Source organism: Rana temporaria, chromosome 7 (genome assembly GCF_905171775.1).
Source record: "Rana temporaria chromosome 7, aRanTem1.1, whole genome shotgun sequence".
Classification (NCBI taxonomy): Eukaryota; Metazoa; Chordata; class Amphibia; order Anura; family Ranidae; genus Rana; species Rana temporaria.
Window position 1 is genome coordinate 193,527,068 of NC_053495.1, and position 27,321 is coordinate 193,554,388.

Here is a 27,321-nt window from a genome sequence, read left to right on the forward strand (position 1 = left end):
CGGAGGGCGCGGGAGAGTGGCGGGAGGGGGGGGCCCTCTCCCGCCACCATTAACGGCGATCTCGCGGCGAATCCGGCGTGGAGACCGCCGTTATCATGTACAGGACCACCCACTGAAGAGATGGATATCTTGATTGTGGCAGCAGCTGCTGCCGTTACCGAGATATCCATCTTTAAAAAGAGGACGTCTTTTTGACATGGGGTGGTGGTCAAGAGGTTAAATGTCATTTGAAAAAAAAAAGGCTCTTTAAGAGCTACCAACGGCTCCGGAGCGCGGCGGGTGGAGGGGGCCCTTTCCCGGCGCCAATAAAAGTGATCTTGCGGCGAGTCCGCCGCAGAAACTACTTTTAAATGAAAGCGGACCGCACGCTGGAGAAGAGGATACCGGGGTTATGGTAGCTAACTGCTGCATAACAACGATATCCCTCTTCAAAGTACCGACGGCGGGTGGTCCGTAAGTGGTTAAAGCGGAGCTCCAGTCTGTAAAACAAAAAAGTCAGCAGCTACAAATACTGTAGACATGGGAAATGAATTAACATGTATACAATAATATAATGCATCACATTAAACAATTAGTGAATTGACATCGCTACATCTCTCCCTATACAATGACTACTACCGCACCTGAAGGGAAAAATAAAACAGAGTCAAAGAAGTGTGGAATAGACATCTTCCTAAAAAAACTAACAACTTTAAAGCCAAAAAAGGATTAAATAATAAAAATATAGATAAAAAAATCTATATAAATAACGTACAGGGACCAATATACCAAAGATTATTGAGAGTAATATTTTTTGCTTGTTCAATATCCAGAGTATAGAAGAAGAAAAAAAAAAAAAAAATGATTAACCTGGAACAATAAAGCTTTACAAGCGTTGGATTTTATGGTGTGCCAGCGGCTTTTTTTTTATTTATTCTTATCTACTCAAAATGTGTTTTTGAGTAGATAAGAACGAATGAAAAAGTTTTGACCATAGTTGGTCTTTAAATTCTCTATTACAATACATAACAGTCTTTCTCAACCTTTTTTCCCCAGGGGAACTCTTGAAATAATTATCAGGTCACAGGGAACCCCTGCTAAAATAAATTCATTGGGGGTCAGTGGGAAAAATGTCTCCCTTACATTGGGGGTCAGTGGGAAGAATGTCTCCCTTACATTGGTGGTCAGTGAAAATAATGCCTCCTTTACATTGGTGGTCAGTAAAAATAATGCCTCCCTTACCGCAGTGGTCAAATTTCCACACTATCAGATGTGAGGTCAACCAGTCACAGCTCAAGGGACCCCTAGCCTCTAACCTCTGGAGGAACCTTAGGCCGCACGGTCGTTCGAAACCTATGAGAATGGTCCGACGGGCCATTTCCATCGGTTCACCGCTGAAGTGGCCTGATGGTCTGATGGTGGAACGATGGTGTGTACGCACAGTACACACCATCGTTCCAAAAACCGATCGGATCAGAACGCGGTGACGTCAAACACACGACGTGCTGAATAAAACGAAGTTCAATGCTTCCAAGCATGCGTCGACTTGATTCTGAGCATGCGCGGGTTTTGAACCGATGCTTTCTGTACTAACCATCGGTTTGGACCGATCGGGCAGCGGGCCATCGGTTTGATTTTAAAGAATGTTTTAAAATTTTGGACCGAAGGACAACAGACCGATGGGCTATACACACGGTCGGTTTGGACCGATGAAACTGAACCTCGGTCCATTCTCATCGGTTTTGTCCGACCGTGTGTACGCGGCCTTAGGGTTGCACGGAACCAGGGCTCAAGTCCTGCGGGAACGCGTGGGAACGGAGTTCCTGCACTTTTTTCACAGCAGGAACTCAGTTCCCTTTGCAGGACCAGAGCAGCCGAGAGAAGCCGAGCCACCCGAGCCGATCCTTCACTAAGCGGCGATGCCCAGCTCGACTCAATGTCAGGGGCAGGCGAACCTTAGTAATCCTTTATGTTACTGGTTGCTTCCTGTATATGGATTCATCAGGTAGTGTGCGGGTATTCCGTCACTTCCTCAATGCCGCAATGTCTCCTGGGAGCTTTTGACATTGTTCCCAGGAGATATTGCGGAACATTATTTCTAAATCCCATGATAACTTGCGGCAGACCTTCGCAATGTCTCCTGGGAACAATGACAAAAGCTCCCAGGAGACATTGTGGCATCGAGGAAGTGACGGAATACCCGCACACTACCCGATGAATCCATATACAGGAAGCGGCCAGTAACAAAGGATTACTAAAGTACAGTGGATCGAAAAACAAAAAAATGTGGTTTAATAATTATGCATATTAGCGTATAATTATTTTTTTTTTTGGTGGGGGAGTGGATCTTGGGTGGGAGTTCCCACACTTTTTTCCCCAGGACTTGACCCCTGCACGGAACCAAGGTTGAGAAAGGCTGCTATATAATCTCAACATAACATACTCCACCATTGTGCAAAACCATGAAAAAAAAGTTCACAAGACATGCAAAAACGCCAGTCAAGGTAAACTTACCTGTAGGATCTTGTCCCCAGGCCGGAGTACCCCATACGCTGGCCCATCAGGCTGAACCCTAGTAACAAAGATACCCTATAAGTCAGAAACACAGGTTAGGCGTCCATCACGATTGCTCTACACTGAAGTTGTACTAAGTGTGATGCCTCTGGGTGTCCACGGAAATAGATGGAGGCGACTCACTTCGGAAAGGTGTGTTGGGAGCACGGCACTGATGTAACGCATTACACACATCAACAGGATGGCGCATACATATGATACGCATGCAGGCTTTTTTTCTGCAAGGCAAATTATGGTGGCCAATTAAAATGTATACACTTATCTGACTTCTGTAAAGGAAAATCTGATTGGTCGCTGTGGGTTACTACCCTTTACACGTATTTACTATTAAATGGGTTAGGCTAGTCTATACAGACAGAGCACATCAACACCCATGGTGGCTTATAAGGTGTACTGAATCCTACATGCATTGGAATTGCAGTGTGTGCTGGCTTGCCAAGAAGAAACATATCCAGTTCAAATGTTTTGTACCCTATTCAGCCATAGAACAAGGCATACACAGTGTTGGTAGGGTTCAATGAACCGTATATGCAGGCAAATGGGGGGAACCACTTCCACTGTGTCAAGCATAGCCCCATCCAGGCAAGGCATGGGCAGACTAATCAGTGCCATCTCGCATAGCTTGCCCAAAGTGTCTTACCATTTCTTGAAGCATGCCCATGGTCTCTAACCACCTCTTGTAGCACACCTATAGTCTTTGACCATCGATTGTAGCATGCCTATGTTCTCTGATCATCTCTTGAAGCATGCCCATAGACTCTCACCATCTCCTGTTACATACCTGAAGTCTCTTAGGCCTCGTAAACACGATAGGTTAACCAGAGGACAACGGTCTGATGGACCGTTGTCATAGGTTAACCGATAAAGCTGACTGATGGTCCGTCACGCCTACACACCATCGGTTAAATAACCGATCGTGTCAGAACGCGGTGACGTAAAACACAACGACGTGCTGAAAAAAACGAAGTTCAATGCTTCCAAGCATGCGTCCACTTGATTCTGAGCATGCGTGGATTTGTAACCGATGGTTGTGCCTACTAACGATCGGTTTTGACCTATCGGTTAGGAATCCATAGGTTAATTTTAAAGCAAGTTGGCTTTTTTTTAACCTATGGTTAAAAAACCTATGGGGCCCACACACGGTCGGTTTTGACCGATGAAAACGGTCCATCAGACCGTTGTCCTCTGGTTAACCTATCGTGTGTACGAGGCCTTACAGATTTCTGTAGCATTACATTCACCAAATAATATTTGTGGCCTCTTGGTGATGTCATAGACATTACTTGAGTTTTTTTTATCAGGCTTTATTTAAAAATTGTAGTATAAGGACAGGGTTGCATTGAAATAGTTCACGTTTGGTGAAAGTATTTCCTTATATTACCTGTATTAGAACGTTTCATAATTTACAGAGTTTTTTTTAGAACTATTTGTACACTAGCTGGAAATTATTTGCGTTAATAGCAGGTTGAAGTCCTGTAATTATACGCTTATGTAATGACTAAGTGTAGCAAATGATTGAAGTCCCACTGGTACGGTATGTGGGCTTGCGCAGAACCTTTCCAGCCAGCACCTGAATCAATTACTGTATTTATTGGCGTATAACACTCACTTTTTTACCCTGAAAATAGAGGGTAAACTGTGCCCGCGTGTTATACGCAGGGCGCTGTGGCAAGTTTTTTCCTGAAACTTCCCTCTTAAAGTTAGGGTGCGTGTTATACGCCTGTGCGTGTTATACGCCGATAAATACGGCAGCTAATGTGTTTCCCACCCTCTGTTCCTACACTGGATATAAAAACTTCCTTCAAGTTTTTCAAGAACAACAACAAATAAAGTAAGGAATTTATATTTTAATAATGGATACTATGGAGATGTTCATGTGCGTGATGTCCACCAAATGGCACAAAATTCAAGGAAATAATAGATAGCATAAGATAACAATATTTGTACATTAGTCAGTACAGTATTTTGCCTGTCAATGCTATTATAACAGTTGCTGGATTATATCATAAGTCAACCCTAGAATAAATGCTGTTGGGTTGAATTTTCACTAGCTTTTTACATATCTTGGTGGATCCAGCAGCATAATTTATCCAGCCAATCCCAAGGCAAGGTCATTGCAAATCTAGCAAATCTCAGGCCCCGTACACACGTCCGAGAAACTCGACGGGCAAAACACATAGTTTTGCTCGTCGAGTTCCTTGTGAAGCCGCCGGGGATCTCGGCGAGCCAAGTTTCCTCATTGACTAACGAGGAAATAGAGAACATGTTCTCTTTTTGGCTCGACGAGTTCCTCGTCGGTTTCCTCGGCCAAAAGTGTACACACGACCGGGTTTCTCGGCAGAATACGGCTCCGATCGAGTTTCTGGCTGAATTCTGCCGAGAAACTCAGTCGTGTGTACGGGGCCTCACTCCTCTTGCACTAATCCTTATGCCTTGTACACATGACCGGTTTTCCCATCAGGGAAACTGCCATGACAGCTTTTGGCCGGGAAAACCGCGTATGTATGCTCCATCGCAGTTCTTCCGATGAAATAACTGCAGGGGAAAAAAAAGAGAACATGTTTTCTTTTTTCCCGCCAGGATTCCCGGCAGACTTTTTCCCGTCGGGAAAACTGGTCATGTGTATGCTTTCCTGAGGGGAAAAAAACACGCATGCGTTCGGAATGGAGCACATTCGTCACGCAGTAACGGACTGAAAAGCACGAAAACTGAAAAGAGCAAATCGTCTCTCACCAAACTTTTACTAACACGAGGATCAGCAAAAGCAGCCCAAAGGGTGGCGCCGTTTAAATGGAACTTCCCCTTTATAGTCCTGAGGAAAGGAGTCACCGCTCCAGGTGGATCTTGTAAGCAATTAGGGACCTCTCAGGAAACCAAGGTGCTGGCAATGCACAAGGCAAATGAAGAAGATTCGGAAGAAAATGGACAGCCACACTCCAGATGAACTTCGGAAAGTTGTCTTTATTCGATAAAAGTAGCCATACACAGCAAGACACAGCCACAGAATGGGACAGCCGACATGTTTCGCACTACATTAGTGCTTAATCGTGGCTCATGTAGTGCGAAACATGTCGGCTGTCCCATTCTGTGGCTGTGTCTTGCTGTGTATGGCTACTTTTATCGAATAAAGACAACTTTCCGAAGTTCATCTGGAGTGCGGCTGTCCATTTTCTTCCGAATCTTCTTCATTCCCCTTTATAGTCCTGTCGTATGTGGTGTACAACACCGCTCTTTGGACGGGCGGTATTTGGCCTGAACGTGTGTATGCAAGGCAGGCTTGAGAGGAATCCCGTCTGGAAAAAAAATTGTTTTTTTTCCTGCCGAGAAAAACGGTCGTGTGTACGAGGCATTAGAAAACAAAATCGAGCATGAAAGTGAACTTCCTTGTCAGGGAAGGTGGTGGGAAGATGAAGCTGGGAACTCAAACTGATGAAGTTCTAGAGATATATAGGCAGCCTTTGGGTGATTCAACCTTCCAGAATCCATCCAAGACTGGGGTATCAGTTTTTAGAGCAGAAACTTCTGGCACCAGGATCCAAGGACAGCTATTTTGATGCAGAGGATCCTCCCAAAGAAGTCTTCAGGCTGTCCGTGCCAGTCACTATAGGTTTGGGAGTAGAGATGATCTCAGGTGTCCACCAAACTCATCCCTAGCCAAACTCTGAACTAATGCCGTGTACACACGGTCGGAATTTCAGACAAGAAAAGTTCTATGTGAGCTTTTGGTCGGAAATTCGGACCGTGTGTAGGCTCCATCAGACTTTTTCTGTCGGAATTTCCGAAAACAAAAATTTGAGAGCTGGTTCTCAATTTTTCCAACAAGAAAAGTTCTTTGGAAATTCCGATCGTCTGTATGCAATTCCAACGCAAAGAAAAAACACGCATGCTCAGAATCAAGCAGAGGAGCCGAACTGCCTATTGAACTTCATTGATCTCGGCTCGTTGTATGTCTTGTACGTCACCGCGTTCTTGACGGACGGAATTTTGTGTGACCGTGTGTATGCAACACAAGTTTGAGTCAACATTCCATGAGAAAAAATCCACCATTTTCTTGTCGGATTTTCCAATCTTGTGTATGTGGCATCACATTCTTTTTTCAGTCCAGTGAGCTGCAGACCAGGTCATTCCTGCCCCACAGCTCATGTAAGCAAAGAGAGGGGCTGTGGAATGGGAATGACCCGACTCTCTAAACTTGACCTCCTTGTCAAACTCAATGGGTCGGATTTAGATACATTGGAGTATCTTTAGGTGGGGCGTAACGTATCTCAGATACGTTACGCCGCCGTAAATTAGGGCGCAAGTTTCGTATTCAGAAAGGACTTGCGCCCTTATTTACGGCGGCGTAACGTATGTTGTCCGGTGTAAGCCCGCCTAATTCAAATGGGGATGATGTGGGCGTGTTTTATTTAAATGAATGGTGACCCCGCGTAATTGACGTGACCATGCGCCGTTCGTGAAAAAACCCCAGTGCGCATGCTCGAAATTACGCCGCAAATCGTCATTGCTTTAGACGTGAACGTAACTTACGTACAGCCCTATTCGCAAACGACTTATGCAAACGGCGTAAAATTTTCAAAACTCGACGCGGGAACGACGTCCATACTTAACATTGGCTACGCCTCATATAGCAGGGGTAACTTTACGCCGGAAAAAGCCTAACGTAAACGACGTAAAAAAATGCGCCGGCCGGACGTACGTTTCTGAATCGGTGTATCTACCTTATTAGCATATTCATTGCGTAAATATACGGAAGCGTCACCTAGCGGCCAGCGTAAATATGCAGCCTAAGATACGACGGTGTAAGACACTTACGCCGGTCGGATCTTAGGTAAATCTATGCGTAACTGATTCTATGAATCAGTCGCATAGATACGACGCCGCACACTCAGATCCTTTCTGAATCTGGCCCAATGTATAGATGACAAAAGTGGTGCAAAAGTACTTAACAATTGATTAATTAAAGCCTAACTCCAGACAGCGCTTAAAAAATTGATTTTGTCCACTTCAGCATATGAACAATAAATTGTTCATTTTATGAAGGGATGATATAATGCAGAGTAAGGCCTCGTACACACGACCGGTTTCCTCGGCAGGATCCATCAAGAAACTTGGTGGGAGATTTTTTTTGCCGAGGAAACCGGTCGCGTGTACATTTTTCAGCGAGGAAACTGTCGAGGAACTCGACGAGCCAAAAAGAAAGCATGTTCTCTTTTTCCTCAACGGGAATGGAGAAAATTGGCTTGTCGAGTTCCTCGACAAGCCAAACAAGAACTCGACGAGGAAAACGATGTGTTTCGCCCGCCGAGTTCCTCGGTCGTGTGTACGAGGCCTAATACTTACCTTAACTCACAGTCCAGCAGCTTTCCTCTTCACAAAGTCCAGTTGCAGTGACCATTCCCCCAAAGCTGCTCTTCTTGGTGGTCTCAGTCTTGTCTTCAGCCCTCTCACCAATGTCAACAAATACATTGGACAATCAGCGGCCACCACTGGTTCTGCCTCATTGTACATGATAATGGTGGAATGCCTGTTCACATTCCAGCACTGGAGAGAAGAGGATTGGACTGTGGGCTGTTGTAGGACTGTGTAGTAAAGTAAATGGTGCTCTGTTAAATCATCCCCTAGAAAAATTAACATTATATTCAGAACAGTCTGATGTTCTGGAGTTCCACCCTGAAAAAAAAAAATTTCCTCCAAAAATCTAAAAAATAAATAAAAAAAAAAAAAATTAAAAAAAAAACAAAACATTTTTTTTACTTACCCTAAATAGCTGTTGCTATGCGGAAGTCCCGAATCTGCCTCTTCATCCTCCGCGGTGGATTCTCTTCCTCCTCCTACACTCGGTTTCTTCTTGTGAATGGGGCGCGCTGCATTCTGGGAACTGTGTGTATCCCAGAAAGCAGCCGGCCCATTCACAAAGCGCCGTGCTGCTCGCACATGCGCAGTAGGAAACGGGCAGTGAAGCCGCACGGCTTCACTGCCTGTTTCCCTTACTGCGGATGGCGGCGCCTGGAGCTGCCAGGATCGAGGATCGGCCTCCGCGGGGGCCTACATCGCTGGCGACTAGGACAGGTAAGTGTCCTTATTAAAAGTCAGCAGCTACAGTGTTAGCAGCTGCTGACTTTTATTTTTTTTTTATTTTTTTAACGGACTTCCGCTTTAAGTGTCCATTACTCTTCCGCCCAGGGATGGACTGGCCATAGGGACTACAGGGAGTTTCCCGGTGGGCCGATGGCTCAGTGGGCCTGCTTCAGTGACAGTGGACCGCCGCCCCCCTCCGCTCCTCTGTCTCTACCTCCCCGCAGAGCTCACCTGGGGGGAACAGAGAAGAAGGGGGAGGACCAGAGGAGCAGGGGTGACGACAGAGGAGCATGGGGGGAGGGGACAGACAGCTGACTCAACAGCTATGGCCTGGGAGTTTCTCACTTCTGCCTAATCTTGTCCCATAAAGGGGGGCACTGAACTGATTCTTTGCCCCGGGTGAAATAATGTCTAGCTTCCCCACTGGTACTGCCTATAAGAGTACCAGTACCAGCCGTTCTACTCTAATAAAGTAGAACGGCTAGTGGCTAGTCAAGGGGGAGAGGGGGCTTGGGTGGCCGGGGGGATGCGGGAGTTGTCCAGCCGCCATAGGAGAGACATGTCAAAATGGGCCAGTCTGGATGAAGTCCAGGGCCAAATTTTTGTCCCAGTCCAGCCCTGCTTCCGCCTATGATGGTCAATGCCAAGCCTTTGGTCATGTGATCTCTACCTGAGATCAGGAAGTTCTACTAACTGGCTATTTAGGTGAATTTGCTTCCACCTAAACCTGGCCTTAGTGAATAAATAACTGTGATGGGTCCTCTGGGGAGAGGAATAGATATTGTCAATATATTCCATAGGTGCTGTAAACGAAAGTGGCACCACAGAAGTGAATAAATAGAAAAGTTGAAACAGTTTATTATATATACGAAACTTATATAATACTGTACCAGTTGGTGAAGAAAAAACAATAACAATGTATGTGTGTGCATGTGAAATGCAAGACAAGACAGCAAAACACTCATCCACCCACCTTATCAGAAGGTTTGAATGGGTTCCCCTGACCGCTGAGTCCACCACTGATACTAAATCCAAGCCCGGGATTCTTCTCTATCCTTACACAGTACTGGTATAAAGAGACAAAGGGGACAGCAAAAAGAAGATTTACAGCAACCCTGGAATTGTCCATACAAAACACTTAAAATTTCAGTAAATAGGAGACTTTTTCGAGCTTATAGTGAGGCACTGCAGGGATAACGGTCCTTACCCCTACCAAGGTGGCGATAGTGAGGCCACCTTTGGTGTGCTCAGTAGAATATCCTACTGTCTCTGTCTCTCTGTCTAATACATAAGTGTATTCAAGGCAACGCCCCCCAATATCTATGCGAAAAAATAAAAGCCCATAACCCCAATAGCATTCTGCGATCCACCAATCAAAACCTCCTCCAGATACCCAAAGCCAGATACAAGTCCAAAGGAGATCGAAGATTTGCAGTCCAAGGACCCCGCCTGTGGAATGCACTACCAACCACCATCCGACTGGAGTCGGACCACTTGGCCTTCAGCAGAAAGATTAAAACCCATCTCTTCTGAGGTCAAGGGGTTCCTTACCCATGAAATGGATACAGTGCCCAGAGGCGATTCAGTTCGCATGTGTTGCGCTTTACAAGTCTCTCACTCTCTACTAGGACCAGTTTTAGACAGGCATGCCTTGGGAGTGTTGGAGGAAACCGGAGTACCCGAAGAAAACCCACTGTCGCGGTCAGGGCCATCTTAATAGCATCATGGGCCCCTGGGCAAAGCAATTCACTGGGGCCCCTACCAGCTTGCCCCAATTTACACACCTACTTTCAAGAAATAAAGTATAAATCGTTGATAGAATTAAACATATATTCATTAGTACTTTCAATAAAATCGATTTTACAAAAGGAAAACATCCCATAGATCAAAGACTAGTCAACCAAAAGGGCACAGTACAGGGGGATAATTCAGAAGGGCACAATACAGGGGGGGTCAGGAGGGCACAATACTGGGATCAGGAGGGCACAGTATAGGTTCTGGGACACGACCATATCGGGACAGTTTAGTAAAAAGCATGACTGTCCCAGCAAATCCGGGACAGTTGACAAGTATGATGTAATGCACGATTATTGTGGGCCTCCCCATGTACCTCGGGCCTCTGGGCAGTTCCCAGGAGTGCCCTTGTATTAGGATGGCCCTGGTCACGGTCAGGCTCAGAGACCAATAGCTATAATAGTAGAGAGGAGCCCACGGACTAGCAAGATAAGTATACAAGCAGGTCACCCTGATGGATGACGCAGGTTCACCAGTGGTGTGGGGTCTAAGCACTAACCGGTATTCACCAGAGCTCCTGATGGTGGAGGATTCGCTGCATGTTGGTGCCAAGTTGGGATTGGCCCACCAGAAGGTGAGAAAGTCGGGGTGCAGTAGCAGGAACAGTATAGCAGGTAGGAATCAAGCAGAAGCGTAGTCAGTATGCAAGCCAAAGGACAGTAACAGGTGGTTGCAGGTTGGGATCAAGCGGAAGCATAGTCAAGGAACAAGCCCAAGGTGGGTAACAAGTGGTAGCGAACATACGGATGGCAGCAGGAGTGACAAGAGCGAGATTTAGGCCGGAGAGAGCACAATAATCTGGCAAATGGGAAGTTCAAATAGTAAATGGCTTAAATAGGAATTTCATTGGAGGGTTCAAGTCTCACCAGAAACAAAACTGTCCAAGGAATTGTCCAGGGAGCTGTCCAGCGTCTCGGCTGGCTCAGCAAGAAGAGATACTGCCAGACACAGCTAGAGCTTGCAAGTTCAAATCTGACTCCTGACACCCACACAGGGATGCAAAATCCATGCAGATGATGTCCTAAGGGGTTGTAAAGGTATTTTTTTAAATAACAAACATACCATACTTACCTCCACTGTCCAGTTTGTTTTGCACAAAGTGGCCACGGTCCTCGTCTTCTGAGGTCCCTCTGTGGCTGTCTCGGCTCCTCCCCGCAACCGCTAACCTCTGTCCTGGGAAGCGCTCTCCCAAGGGGGTTAGCTTGCGGCGAGCTCCCGTAATACAGTCGGCGGCTATAAACTGTATCACTCGGCCTTGCCCCCCCGGCGTGCCGCGTCATTGATTTTGATTGACAGCAGTGGGAGCCAATGGCTGCGCTGCTATCAATCTCCAATGAATAGCCGCCTCAAGCTGGGGGAAACCATTGCGGGATCGCGCCCATGGAGTTTCGTGGCAAGGTGTTTTTTCACCTTAATGCATAGGATGCATTAAGGTGAAAAAAAAAACAAAGCTTTGCAACCCCTTTAATACTTATTTGCCCTACTAAGGAATTTTAGTACTTGGCACAGGGACATGAAATCAGGCAAAATTAGCTCATTATTAGTATTATAACAATACTACCCCCATTGTCACTTTTGGCACTCATCAACATTAATAGCCGGATTCAGTTAGGGCTCACTTTTGAGGCGGCGTAGCGTATCGCATATACGCTACGCCGCCGTAAGTCAGAGAGGCAAGTGCTGTATTCACAAAGCACTTGCCTCCTAAGTTACGGCAGCGTAGCGTAAATGGTCCGGCGTAAGCGCACCTAATTCAAATGAGGATGAGGGGGGCGTGTTTTATGTAAATTACTCGTGACCTGACGTGATTGACGTTTTTTACGAACGGCGCATGCGCCGTCCGTGGACATATCCCAGTGGGCATTGCTCCAAAGTACGCCGTTCCGACGTGAACGTAAATTACGTCCAGCCCGATTCGCGTACGACTTACGCAAACGACGTAAAAAGATAGGCCTGTTCGGACGTCCATACCTTGCATGGGCTGCGCCACCTAGGGAGCAGCTTTATGTTTACGCCGGCGTATCTCTAACGTAAACAGCGTAACTAATTGCGACGGGCGCACATACGTTTCTGAATCGGCGTATCTAGTCATTTGCATATTCTACGCCGAACTCAACGGAAGCGCGACCTAGCGGCCAGCGTAAATATGCACCCTAAGATACGACGGCGTAGGAGACTTACGCCGCTCGTATCTTAGCCTAATTTAAGCGTATCTGGTTTCCAGAATACGCTTAAATTTACGACGGCGTAGATCCAGAGTTTCGACGCCGTATCTACTGATACGCTGGAGTAAACGTCTCTGAATCCACCTATAATTCTCCACCTGAACATAATTTAAACAAATTAACAAAACCATAATGGTGTTTATTTGTAATCTGTTGTTGAAAACAAAATATCCCCCCCCCCCCCCGTCCTAACCCTGATGAATCATTTCAGTGAAATAAAAAAGATATGAAGGTCTGTATATCCACATAAAGCTGTCAATTTTATTGCATTTTCTGTAATTTTATCAGTAAGCAATAAAGTAGAAATGGCAGCTTGGCTCAGTCTCCTGTAATGTAAGTGTGTCCAGGGTCCGTCTGATTTATGGCTCTGATAAAATTTGTGATTACAGTAGAGGCCTCATCGGCGCGCTCTTCGCACTGCAGGAAGAGTCACCGGGCCTCCAGGATAAAACGAGGCAGGGAAAGTCCAACTGAAGTTTAAAGTAGCCAATTTTTTTTTTATTTGGATAGAGCAAGGGAGGGTTATAAACCCTGTCAGAATTTTTGTGTCCCGTTGCAGAGATTTCCCTTCACTTCCTGTCCCTTAACCAAACAGGAAGTGAGAGAAAATCCCTGAAAATGTAGGCAATTTCTTGGGGGACCCCCCAGGTCACCAGAACTAATGTCCCCATGGGAATATTTTCCATCTATTACTTTTCTGGGGACAACCCAAAATTTGGGATTTTCTTTTACTTTCACTTTCAATGATAATGGTAAACATGACAAGTAGAGAGGATGAATCTCCCTAACAGGGACACAGAACAGCAATAAAAACTATCAAGCATTCTAATCCCTCTGCACTCTATCTAGAAAAAAAAATATGTTTTGCCTTATATTTTATGTTAAAATCAACTAAATTAATTCCAGGTGCATCAAAACAAAAGGTGCACAAAAGTCTAAAGCCTCGTACACACGATCGGATTTTCTGCGGACAAAGCGTAGGACTTTTGTCCGAAGGGCGTTGGCCGTGAACTTGTCTTGCATGCAAACGGCAAAGAATTGTCGTCCAACAAACACGAAACAACGTGTGTACAAGGCTTTACAGTTATTTTTTTTGGAAAGCAGCCACAGCCAGAGCAGAAAAGGCTTTCCCTTACCAGCATGCTACAGGAGAGGACCCTTACCCTCTGCATGAAAGCAGTGGACTCTCTGCAAAGGTAGGACAAAGTACCTGCTGAGTCGGAAGCAGGGCTTTAAAGCGGGGGTTCACCCAAAAATCCACTTTCTGCCATTAGATCCAGCATACTGCTGACATCTGCAGTATGCTGTTTTTTTTTGTACTTATTTTATCAGCCGTTGTTATCCGGCTTCGAGCGGGGATTCCTTCCGGGTATAGGCGTTCCTAAGCCAAGCGGAGTTGATTGACGGGCTGCTAAAGCGCGTCACGCCTTCCGAAAATACCCAAAGTGACACTCGGGTGTTTACGGCACCTGCGCAGTCAGCTCTACACGGCAGGCGCAGGCGCCGTATAGCGCCGTAAACACCCGAGTGTCACACGGGTATTTTCGGAAGGCGTGACGCGCTTTAGCAGCCCGTCAATCAAATCCGCTTGGCTTAGGAACGCCTATTCCCCGCCGAAATCCCCGCTCGGAGCCGGATAACAACGGCTGATAAAACAATAAGTACAAAAAAAAAAAAACAACATACTGCAGATGTCAGCAGCATGCTGGATCTAATGGCAGAAAGTTGATTTTTGGGTGAACCTCTGCTTTAAGGCCGATTATGTCAGGTGGAGCCGATTGGACCAACCATTGCCCTCTATGGAGTGGCGGATGTCAATGGACGTGTGTCCTTTGACATCCGCCGCCATCCGATCCTATCTGCTAAAAACAGATGGATGAGTTCTGTTCTCCATCCAGCTATCGGATCGCGTGACAGTCAGATGGAAACGACAAACGATCAGTTTCCATCCGACTGCCCATAGAGGAAACAGGCTGTGTCCGTGTCCGCTCTGCATTAGTGGAGTGGACACGGACCTGTCATCCGCCTGCTCAGTTGGAATCAGTTGTGAGATCCCCTGCTGAACAGGTGGATCCGCTGATGGACTCTGCAGGTGACCACGCTGCACCCTTACAGGGAGGCCACTGCTTCCACCAGGGATGGACTGGCCATTGGGACTACAGGGAGTTTCCCGGTGGGCCGATGGCTCAGTGGGCCGGCTTCAGTGACAGCGGACTACCGCCCCCCTCTGCTCCTCTGTCTCTCCCTTCCCACAGCGCTCACCTCCTCTCCCTCCCCGCAGCATTCACCTGGGAGGAACAGAGAAGCAGGGGAGGACCAGAGGAGCAGGGGGAGGACCAGAGGAGCAGGGGGAGGACCAGAGGAGCATGGGGGAGGGGACAGACAGCTGACTTAACAGCTATGGCCTGGGAGTTTCTCACTTCTGCCTAATCTTGTCCCATAAGGGGGGGCACGGAACTGATTATTTGCCCCGGGTTAAATAATGTCTAGCTTCCCCACTGGTACTGCCTATAAGAGTACCAGTACCAGCCATCCTACTCTAATAAAAGTAGAACGGCTAGTGGCTAGTGAAGGGGGAGAGGGGGGAGTGCGGGAGTTGCTCGGCTGCCATGGGAGAGACCTGTCAAAGTGGGCCAGTCTGGATGAAGTCCAGGGACAAATTTCTGTCCCAGTCCAGCCCTGGCTTCCACACAGAGAGCAAGGGTCACACCCTGCAGCATTCTGACAGGGAAAAGGCTTCTATGGCATCATTGACTCAGAATTAAACTGAGTCATTAAAGTCAGGCAACCTGCATTTTCAGAAGGACGTCCGGCAATGGCAGCGTACATACAGTGGGGGGTTATTTACTAAAACTGAAGAGTTTGGTGCAGCACTGCATAGAAGCCATTAATCTTCCAGGTTTTATTGTCAAAGCTTAAACATTTCCGGACCAATCACGGCATATATACTGCAGCAGATCGCCCTGGCTGCGCAAAATCACTTAGGCCCCGTACTCACGACCAAACATGTCTGCTGAAACTGGTCCGCAGGCCAGTTTCAGCAGACATGTTTGGTCGTGTGTGGGCGCGAGCGGGCCGAATTCCAGCAAACATTTGCCCGCCGGGCCTTTTCCCAGCGGACAAATATTCCTGGACTTGTTTTAAAACAGTCCGCTGGAATCCTGCCCGCTCGGACATGTACGGTCGTCAGTACAGACCTACCGTACATGTCCAGGCGCCCGCCGTCCCTCGCATGCGTCGAATGACTTCGACGCATGCGTGGAAGCATTTTAAAGGCGGCCCGCCCACGTCGCTGCGTCATTGTCGCGGCGACACCGCGTCATCGACGCGGCGACACCGCGGACACGCCCCGCGTATTGTTTACGCGCAGTCTTCTGTACGATGGTGTGTACAACCATCGTACAGAAGCCCTCTGGCAGACATGTATGGTGAAAACGGTCCGACGGACCGCTTTCACCATACATGTTTGGTCGTGAGTACCCGGCCTTACAGGTACGTAATATCGTGACGCGGTTTATGGTGGAGCACCGCTCCCAATGTGATTGGACACAGCAGGAGCCAATCAGTGGGTCCGGTGGCCACAATGACCGCCGTGACCCGCCGATCGTTAACAGGAGAGACAGATCAGCCGTCTGACTGTGTATAAAAAGGCAAACGGTGGATCTGTCAGGAAGGGAAAGAGAGATCTTGTGATTCAGCTAAGCTGAATCACGGATCTCTCTTTAGCTTCAGTTTGAACCCCCCCCCCCCCAACACCTCCCTAGGGAACATTTAACCCCTGCCCTAAACACAACGTGGGTCAGACATTGTGAACACAGCCAAGAACTACACGGGCACCAGGTTTTCCATGATTGAACAGTTCCTAAACTGGCACCCCAGCCTAAAAAGGAGGAGAGCAGCGACCCTGGAAAATGACTGAACAAAGATGGCTCCATCCTTCTAAGAAGGAAAATAAGTGAATGCATTGTCAGATGGGGTGCTGAGTGATCATTTTAATTGGAAGTGTTACATACTAGGGTCAGTTTTATTGATGATACAATGATCACAACTTATGTACTTTAAATACAGGTTAGCAATGAAAGAATCTGGTTCTCTGTAAACCTAGCTGTGCATACCTGCTCTGGATACCCGTCCATGCTCCTCTGTCCTTTTGTTTGGATTAAGCAGCGTCCAGACTGGGGTCCTCTCTGCGCAGCTGGGATCTGGATAGGCAGCGGGGATTGGTACTGCTGGATTGTCACTTTGTTCATCCCGCCATCGTAGTGCGGCTGCTCCCTGGATCTGTGCTGCAGGCTCTGAGATCCCATCAGTGTCTGGATATGGCTACCTGCCTGTGGGAAATGCAAGCTGTTAGGCAAAAGTTTTGAAAGCTAAAAAGAAACGATGATCACAACATCCCAACCATTTGACCAGAAGAAAGGGTTTGCTGCAAACTAGAAATTCTTAGTCACACACCTCTTCTACTAAGTTAAACGCAACATTATTGTACCAGCACACATAAAGGAAACGCCACCCAACGTGTTTCGCCACCTAGTGAGGCTTCGTCTCAGTAGATAGTGAAATGCGTCAGAGTGCAGTTAGAAGGAGTGTCCTGTATCCTGGTACAATAAGGCCGCGTACACACGACCGGATCTGTCCATTGGGATTTATCTGCGGATCAGTTTCAGCAGACAAACCCGGTCGTGTGTACGGCCTAGCGGACATTTTTCGGTGGATATTTCTCCAGCCGACCGGTTTTCAAGCGGATAAAAATTTCTTAGCATGCTAAGAAATCTATCCGCTGGAAACCTGTCCGTCGGACTGATCTGTACAGACTCACCGGATAAGTCCAAGCGATCCCCATCCCTTGCATGCATCAAAGTGATTCGAGTATTTACCTTCCAGGGTCGCGCACGTTGCCGCGTATGTTTTCCGCGGGGATTTTAATCTGATGGTGTGTACAGCCCATCAGATCAAAATCGGGAGCAGAAATGTCCGCTGGAAACGGTCCGGCGGACCGTTTCCATCGGATATCCTCTCGTGTGTACAGGGCCTAAAGCTGCTTTTAACTTCCTGGAAAAGAAGGGCGGCTCTGTATTTCTAGTTTGCAGCAGAAGGGGGTCCTCTGGCTGGAGACATACGCAGCGATGGGCTTTGGATCCATTGGCAGACATTGAATCCATGATACCAGCCACTGGGCTCCCACATGTGTGCCCCCTGTCCGGAAGACCTGGATCACTTATATATACGTGATCCTGCACACAGATGCTGCCATGTAGATGTAAAACTGATATGTGATGACACCATCAATCAATCAAAAAACATATAAAATAAATAAAGTACAAAAGTTAAATACACACATGATGTCCCATATAACAAATAGGTTGATCTACTGTTGTTTAGAAAGTTTGGAGACCCCTGGTCTATGGTGCTATGCACTGGGTATATAGTCTGAGCCATGGGCCATTATTTACCTTCTTAGCAACAGTTTCAGGAGGAACATCACGTCGGCCCAGTGGGTAAGGATTCCATTGGCTGAGAGATAAATCTTCCTGCCCGTTATCCAGAATGTTACTCTGCTGAGATGGAGTCTGTGTGTTTTGAAAGGAAGACAAAAAAAAGTAATTAGTTACTCTCAAAAACCTGAATTATTCACAAGGTCACCAAATGATATATGGTGATATATGAAATATAAAAGAAAGAAAGCTCCAGACGGATGGGAATGTCCAAGTAATAAAGTTAGTTTATTGATAAGATGTACATTAACAAGCCAATGGAATTCCATGTTTTGGTTGCCACACCAGATGCTAGAGCAAACTTGCCATATTATGAGATTTCCAGTCTGAGTATTGAAGAGGGTCAACAGAAATGTGTTGGCTTTTTTTTTTTTTTATAATCTTTATTTTTATTTTAGCATTAAACAATTTCAACTCAATGTTAAAACGAAAAAATAAAAGGAAAATTAAATGGGATAAAATAAAATAAAAAGGGGAGACAGTAACAATTTAGGTATACAGAGAATAATAATAGTTCCAGGAGTCGCAACTCGTATTTTAGGTAACAATTATCGATTATTATAGAGGAGACCAGAGTTACCCTGGCGCTATCAAACCCAGGGGGGCTCTCCTATGTCCTAGACCAGGGGTCTCCAAACTGTGGCCCGAGGGCCAGATGTGGCCCTTTGCCAGCCTTAATCCGGCCCTTGGGGCACAATTCCTTCCACTGATATGAGGCACTATTCCTCCCACTGACACCAACAATGGGGCACTATATCTTCCACGGATACCAATGATGGGATACTATTTCTCCTACTATTAGGGGGAATACTCCTCCATTTGACCACCAACCCTGAGGCCATATTTATTCTGACCGATGATGGGATCGTGAAATTTTCTGCCCCTTTTGGCCACAATACGGCCCTCCTAAAGTCTGAAGGACAATAAAGTGGCCCTTTGTATGAAAAGTTTGGAGACCCCTGTCCTAGACATTCGGTCTCGGAGGACTTGTCCCTTCTCTCCACTGAGATAAGGGCGAAGAGACCACTTCTCTGGGGGGTGCATTAAAACGGTGCATAAAACTCACTGGGAATTAGTTTCCATTGACACAAGTTACTCTGTGACTAGTCTCCCATTCACACTCCAAGAACGCAGTCGCAGTGTCCACACCTGGATCATAGCTACTTAAATGTGGTACCTGATTAGACGACATTGGGCTGATTACAATCCGCCATGGCTAGTTGTTTACATGTGGGGTCTGCTGGCGCTAGCAAAGCGATGTCTATGCTGGAGGAGGTTTGGGCAGATCCAGATACGTGTTCCCTCCAACCCGCCCATATGGATTTAAACCTGTCCAGTTCGTCTTTACAGGTGGCTAGCCACTCCTCTGCTTCCATGATCTCCTTCACCTTCCCGAACCACTCCATTTTGCTTGAAACCCGTGGTCTTTTCCAGTGAACCGGTATGAGGCGCTTAGCGGCACTTAGAAGGTGAGGAAGAGCACTGTGTTTAAAGTGAGAAAGAGGTACACGGGGAACCGGGAGGAAAAGGCATTTTGGGGAGTTGGGGAGGTCTATCCCAAGGCCCTACGTGACATGTTTGCGTACCATAGCCCAAAAGGGCTGAATCAGGGGGCCCTCCCACCATGAGTGCCTCTCTGACCGCAATCTCTCCAGCATACATCGGGATGTATGGGGTATATTTTTGGCTAAGTTTGTGGGTACACAATACCACCTGGTCAGCAACTTGTAGATATTCTCTTGGGCCTTGGATTCTACTGAGCTAGAGTGGGTCAGACGATACATCTGTTGCAATTGTTCTTTAGAAAAATCACATTGAAGATCATGCTCCCATTCTTTAATGAACTACGGTTAAGATATCGATTTGGCAGTGTCTAGCAGGTTGTATGTGTTGGCTTTTTAATGGACCATGGATTAGTTATGCAATTGACTGCATGAAGGACTGTAAGTTCTTAACGTGAATGATTCCATGTACAAGCACTCCAAAGCATGTTGGTGCTTTATGAAACATGTGAAGATCCCAGACACGAGTGTGAAATTTATCCTACATTAAAGGTCGGGTTTGCATCTCTGTATTGAGTAAAGCTGGCCATACCCAATGCAAATTTTAGATGGTTCCTGATGAACCAAACAACATTCCAGTTGTAGATGGCCCCATCGGGACTACCCAATATTCTTCATTCCCAAAGTATAACTGAAGACAAGATTTTTTTTTGTTTTAGTTTTTTTTGATGTGTGTGTTTGACATAGGTAAATGATTCACCCTCTCTAGGTCCTGGTGACAAATTATCATTACAAGTCAAAGAAAATCTCAAATTTTGAGAGGCCACTGGAACAGGAAAAGAGGGAACACCTTCCAATTGGGACATTATTTCTGTGTTTTCCCTCACTTTGGAGGGATTTCCTCTTACTCCATGTTGTGGCCATGGTACAGGAAGTGAAATGAAATCCCCCCAATGGGACAAAGATAAGGGGAGGGGGGGACTGACAGGGGTTATAACCCTCCCTTGATTTTTCCAAAATGAAAAAAAAAATGTTGCCTTCAGTTGAATTTTAAAATTGAAGGAGCCGGGTGCAAATTTGTTGACTTGACAGCAGGTCTGCATCCAATCATATGTGGGTGCTGGCTCCATGCTGTTTAGCATTGATTGGAGAATAAATAAATTGCAGTGTATAGAGAGCTTTAATAGAACCAAGCCCTTCTATGCATAACAGCAGGGGTCCCTAAATGATGGCCCATGGGCCAAGCCAGCTCGCTGATATAAGATTAATATCTCATGAGGACTCTGATGTAAGGAGAGACCCTGGAGTAAGGGAGATTTGACGGGAAGTCTAATGTAAGGGGGCTCTAATGGGAACTCTGATGTAAGGGGTACCCTGATGGTGACTCTGATGGGGATCCCGATGGTGACTGCGATGGGGACCCTAATGTACAGGGAGTGCAGAATTATTAGGCAAGTTGTATTTTTGGGGATTAATTTTATTATTGAACAACAACCATGTTCTTAATGAACCCAAAAAACGCATTAATATCAAAGCTGAATATTTTTGGAAGTAGTTTTTAGTTTGTTTTTAGTTTTAGCTATTTTAGGGGGATATCTGTGTGTGCAGGCGACTATTACTGTGCATAATTATTAGGCAACTTAACAAAAAAAATATATATACCCATTTCAATTATTTATTTTTACCAGTGAAACCAATATAACATCTCAACATTCACAAATATACATTTCTGACATTCAAAAACAAAACAAAAACAAATCAGTGATCAATATAGCCACCTTTCTTTGCAAGGACACTCAAAAGCCTGCCATCCATGGATTCTGTCAGTGTTTTGATCTGTTCACCATCAACATTGCGTGCAGCAGAAACCACAGCCTCCCAGACACTGTTCAGAGAGGTGTACTGTTTTCCCTCCTTGTAAATCTCACATTTGATGATGGACCACAGGTTCTCAATGGGGGTTCAGATCAGGTGAACAAGGAGGCCATGTCATTAGTTTTTCTTCTTTTATACCCTTACTTGCCAGCCACGCTGTGGAGTACTTGGACGCGTGTGATGGAGCATTGTCCTGCATGAAAATCATGGTTTTCTTGAAGGATGCAGACTTCTTCCTGTACCACTGCTTGAAGAAGGTGTCTTCCAGAAACTGGCAGTAGGACTGGGAGTTGAGCTTGACTCCATCCTCAACCTGAAAAGGCCCCACAAGCTCATCTTTGATGATACCAGCCCAAACCAGTACTCCACCTCCACCTTGCTGGCGTCTGAGTCGGACTGGAGCTCTCTGCCCTTTACCAATCCAGCCACGGGCCCATCCATCTGGCCCATCAAGACTCACTCTCATTTCATCAGTCCATAAAACCTTAGAAAAATCAGTCTTGAGATATTTCTTGGCCCAGTCTTGACGTTTCAGCTTGTGTGTCTTGTTCAGTGGTGGTCGTCTTTCAGCCTTTCTTACCTTGGCCATGTCTCTGAGTATTGCACACCTTGTGCTTTTGGGCACTCCAGTGATGTTGCAGCTCTGAAATATGGCCAAACTGGTGGCAAGTGGCATCTTGGCAGCTGCACGCTTGACTTTTCTCAGTTCATGGGCAGTTATTTTGCGCCTTGGTTTTTCCACACGCTTCTTGCGACCCTGTTGACTATTTTGAATGAAACGCTTGATTGTTCGATGATCACGCTTCAGAAGCTTTGCAATTTTAAGAGTGCTGCATCCCTCTGCAAGATATCTCACTATTTTTGACTTTTCTGAGCCTGTCAAGTCCTTCTTTTGACCCATTTTTCCAAAGGAAAGGAAGTTGACTAATAATTATGCACACCTGATATAGGGTGTTGATGTCATTAGACCACACACCTTCTCATTACAGAGATGCACATCACCTAATATGCTTAATTGGTAGTAGGCTTTCAAGCCTATACAGCTTGGAGTAAGACAATATGCATAAAGAGGATGATGTGGTCAAAATACTCATTTGCCTAATAATTCTGCACTCCCTGTAAAAGGGGACTCTGATGGGGACCCTGATGTAAGGAGGGTTCCCTGATTGGGGACTATGATGTAAAACTTTAACTAAAACATATTAAATTAATTAAAATTTGATTTGTTCATTTATAAAACTGCTTTTTGCCAACCCGCGAATATTTGTCGAATATGATGTGGCCCTTGTACTGAAAACTTTGAAGCCTTGCCTATGTCAATCCATCCTATAGTGACTGCTGTTTCTGGGCAGAGGCCATCTGGGTGACGTCATTCACACATGGTGGATGTGCCTAAAGGCCCGTACACACGGTCGGACTTTCGGCCAACAAACTTCAAAATCTTTAAGTTTTCAATTTTGTCCGATCGTGTGTACGCTCCATTGCACCAACTTTTTCAGGTTTCATCGGACAAAAAGTTCGGTCTGCAAACGGACAAACTTTTCGACAACAAAAGTCTGATGGTGCCTGTCTAGTCCGACCGTGTGTACAGCAAGCCATCAGACTTTTGTACAAAGTGCAAATACGCATGCTCAGAACCAAAATCAACCAACAATAGCAGAAGTTAACCAAAGGGTGGCGGTAAAGAGCAGAAAAAAAGTTTGCAGAAAAGTCAGAGCGTGTGTATGCTATGGGTGTGACCGGACAACTCACTTCGGACAAAAATCCAAAGGAAAGTTTGTCGGATGTCTGACCGTGTGTACGAGGCTTTAGACGGATTTGTTTCTGGTTCAGATTTTTTGGTCTCCAATTCCCTTTATCCCACTTTATGCTACGCTGACCAATTTCTAGGCCAGTTTGCCTACCAACGAAAGCTTGCTTCCTACCTATTTTTGTCAGCCAAAAGAACGATTGCCCAAGCTTGGTAGAAACCATCTGTTCCCTTCCATTGGTAAGAGATCGCATGACTGTGTTGATATTTAACGGACAGATGTCTAGCATCCGCAACAACACTAAGTTTCTGAAAGTTTGGAAACCTTGGCTTTATTATGTCTTTCCTTCTCTCCCCCCAACCAGCTTGGATCGCCTATGTCGAACGGCCTCGATTTTCCCAGGCCCTTACCTCTCCCCAAAAAGCGACGCAGTGCCGAATCGCAAAAAATGGCCCGGTCATTGGGCAGCCATTTCTTCCGGGCTGAAGTGGTTAATAAATATTTGGCTGGAGTTACACTTAAAAAAATTTATCTGTTCCAACTCACATATAAATTCTATTTAAGAGCAAACATACAGTCCCAATCTTGTTTTGTAACCCGGGGGCCGCCTGTAACTTCTTTGGAAAACGAAATTAATGTGTTAATTCCACTTTAGGTCTCATTTCCAAAAAACAAACAAACTGAAAAACACTGGTGCTGCCCATACCAACCAAGCTGACATATTCATTTTTTAGCCTGCACTAGAAAGATGGCAGATGGAATCTGATTGCTATGACAACACAGGCAATGCAATGCTGGGTATGATCCCCTATGCCATACAACACACTATGACTAGACACCAACAGTGCTATAATCGTTCCCGCCGCCGAATACTAAACATGAAGAACGTTCCGCAACTAAAGAAGTCTCTCTGCGACCAGCGATAAAGAAAATAACTTCTCCCAGTGCAGGCCTAAATATAGACGCGTGGAATCACATTATCATATTTTCCAAGAATTATCTATGAAAATGAATCCCCGTGTCACTCTGAATCATTCACAAATCTCGGCTACGTTATTTGCGCTGTCATGCGGTGCTTTTGCCGACTCGTTCATTTTTGTAGGGTCATTTTTTCTCGTTCTTGGCATAGCTAATACATGAACACCTAAGCTCATATGCCGATTAAAATGTTGATAGAGACAGAGAAGAAAAACAAGATGACTCCAGTGTGTGGCTGTGACATAATCATAACACGTTGTTTGCAGTGGTGCAGATTTCTTGGTAGGCTGACACAGGTTGCGGTTAAAGTTATGCCTTGTACACACGGTCGGTTTAACGGTATGGCCCGTGGGAACCAGAGGCTCTTAAAGGATGTGGGGTACTCCTGTGTCAGCTTCACCAATGACTCTTGTGTCTAGGGTTATCCTGTGTCCACTAGGGGCATAGGATTACTGAGAACTGATATCATGCATTACATGAGATGGGACAGTAATGATAATTCATGTATTGCAGGATATCTTGAAATATTACAAGTTGTTCATTCTGAACACAACAGGTCAATAGAGTGTCTCCTTCAATGTGGAACATAGACTGTTGAGATGTTAATCACCTCCAGCTACCTGGCTGTAGTGATGAAAGCTTGCTGTGATTGCATTCTATTGTCTATTGTGTTAATTAAGCCTGGCTCCTAAGATAGTTCATGGTGCTATGCTAACTAACCCTGTATTGTGTGAAAGTTCAATTGATGCTAATATGTGTTGTGAGTTAACACACTCTAAAGGTCAGACATCTGACTTATTTTCACTAAAGGAATGTGTATTGTGTAGCAGGTGAGAATAGCTTATCGCGGAGTCAGAAAGTCTGTCTAAGATGTGGATTGAGGGGGACTCGTTAGCACCCATTGTGTGATGTTGTGGGTGGAGTGTGTCATTGTCCTTTTTATTACTGCAGCATGCTTTCTAACTGTATATAAGAAACCTGAGTTTACCATTAAAGTCAATCTGTCTGGAACCAGAGAACAGAGCTGTGTCTCGTTATTCTGAGGGGAAATCCAATGGGTCCTGTCTGCTGGATTGTGGAGTGTCGAAAGCTGTCTTGGGTTGGTGGAATGGAATATCTTAACGGCGCTAACCCCTGACCGTTACAGTCGGAATTTCCGATGAAAAAAGTCAGACGGAATTTTTTCATCGGATATTCCGACCGTGTGTGGGCCTCATCGGAGTTTAGAAATAGTACATGTTTTATTTTTTTCCGATGAAATTCCGATCGTCTGTGTGGAACTCCAACGGAGAAAAAAAACATGCATGCTCAGAATTAAGTCGACGCATGCTCCGAAGCATTGAACTTCATTTTTCTTGGCTCGTCGTAGTGTTTTACGTCACCGCGTTTTGGACGGTCGGAATTTGGTCTGACAGTGTGTATGCAAGACAGCTTGAATGGAATTCCGACGGAAAATTACATCGGATTTTATCCCATTGGAAATTCCGATCGTGTGTACAGGGCATAAGGGCTTATGTACATGGGCGTAATTAAACACATAAGTAATGGCATGAAAAGTACTCATGTTTATGTGGGTACAGCCTAGAAGTGTACGCAGGTAAATTAATTCAGGTGTCTAGAATAATCATTTAATCTAGGCACTGTAATGAATTTACATGCATACGTGAGCGTTCACATACCTCTGGGCATGTACACATAATTGACACCAATACGCTCCTCCTGGGAACACTGGATTTGGATTTTTTCTCTATTAATAGTGTGGGCACCCGGCCTTGACCGCTTTCGGCTTCACGGCCGGGCACTCACTGCGCATGCGTGGACAGGCGATCTCCTGGGACCTGTCACGTGTCCCTAGAGATTGCCTAAAGTGAGGGGCCGCTTAAGGAGAGAAGACAAGTCACAGAGGCGCTCCCTGAGCGTAAGGAGGAAGTGGGACAGGAAGTCCCACTCCTACCGAAGCCCCCACTCCCCCCCCAAAAAATGACATACCAAATGTAAGGGGGTGAGGAGTACTTAAAGCGGAAGTTCCACTTTTGGGTTGAACTACGCTTTAAGGAAAATAGAGGGAATTGGTTTCTCTATATGTGGCCCCTGCTGCCCCTTACTTGTTTCCTACTGCCCTTAAGCCCCTGTGTGCTCCTCCCTTGCAGGGCTTCCCCCTCTCCTGCTGACTGCAGTGGGGGATGCTTTTCTAAATGGACACAGTGAGTGGTCGGTACCGATTTCTCCTGTGTCTATTCATAACTGCTTGAGTTTGTGAATTTTCCTTCTGCAGCCACTGCAAGGCTACTTCTTCTCCTCTCGCCTACATTCAGCAGCTGCAGGAGAAAAATGGAGGGCATCAGTTCCTCCATATGCAGCCCCTGCTGACCCTTACTTATTTCCTGCTGCCCTTGAGCCCCGGTGTGCTGCCCTTGAGCCCCTGTGTGCTCCCCCTATCCCCCAGCGAGCTGCTGCTGCTGAATATGCTTTTCTGAATGGACACAGTGCCGATCCTGACCTCCCTGGGGCCCTAAGCAAAAAGCGGGGGGGGGGGTCTGCTAAAAATATCAAAGCGGGGGGTGTTCTAGTGTCGGTAATGACATCTTACTTTAAAGTGAGAAGCAGTGGGGTAGATTCACGTAGCTGCGCTTTTTTACGGCGGCGCAGCGTATTGTATTTACGCTACGCCGACGCAACTTACAGGAGCAAGTGCAGTATTCACAAAGCACTCGCTCCGTAAGTTGCGGCGGCTTAGCGTAAATGGGGCCGGCGTAAGCGCGGAATTCAAATGTGGAAGGGGGGGCGTGTTTTATGTAAATCGATGATGACCTGACGTGATTGACGTCCCAGTGTGCATTGCTCCCGAGTACGCCGCAACAACGTATTGGTTTTGACGTGAACGTAAATTACGTCCAGCCCTATTTGCGAACGACTTACGCAAACGACACAAACAATTCAAATTTCGAAGCGGGAGCGACGTCCATACTTAACATTGGCTGCGCCACCTAATAGCAGGAGCAACGTTACGCCGAAAACGACTTACGCAAACGACGTAAAAAACTACCGCCGGGCGCACGTACGTTTGTGA

The 27,321-nt window shown here is 46.1% G+C and overlaps 1 protein-coding gene across 3 annotated transcripts in view; it reads right to left on the reverse strand.

The window, feature by feature from the left end:
• The window catches only part of LRRC7 (leucine rich repeat containing 7), a 221,302-nt gene that overhangs the window by 13,322 nt on the left and 180,659 nt on the right, over positions 1-27,321 (reverse strand). For 2 of the 3 annotated variants that reach the window (XM_040360720.1, XM_040360719.1), the window contains 4 exons: positions 18,104-18,220; positions 16,766-16,981; positions 9,605-9,697; positions 2,494-2,551 (listed from right to left, as the gene is read on the reverse strand). In XM_040360720.1, coding sequence (XP_040216654.1) covers positions 2,540-2,551; positions 9,605-9,697; positions 16,766-16,981; positions 18,104-18,220 — 438 coding nt within the window. In that variant the 3' untranslated portion in view covers positions 2,494-2,539. Of the gene's footprint in view, positions 1-2,493; positions 2,569-9,604; positions 9,698-16,765; positions 16,982-18,103; positions 18,221-27,321 lie in introns of all 3 variants that reach the window. The other variant, XM_040360721.1, reaches the window with a different exon arrangement.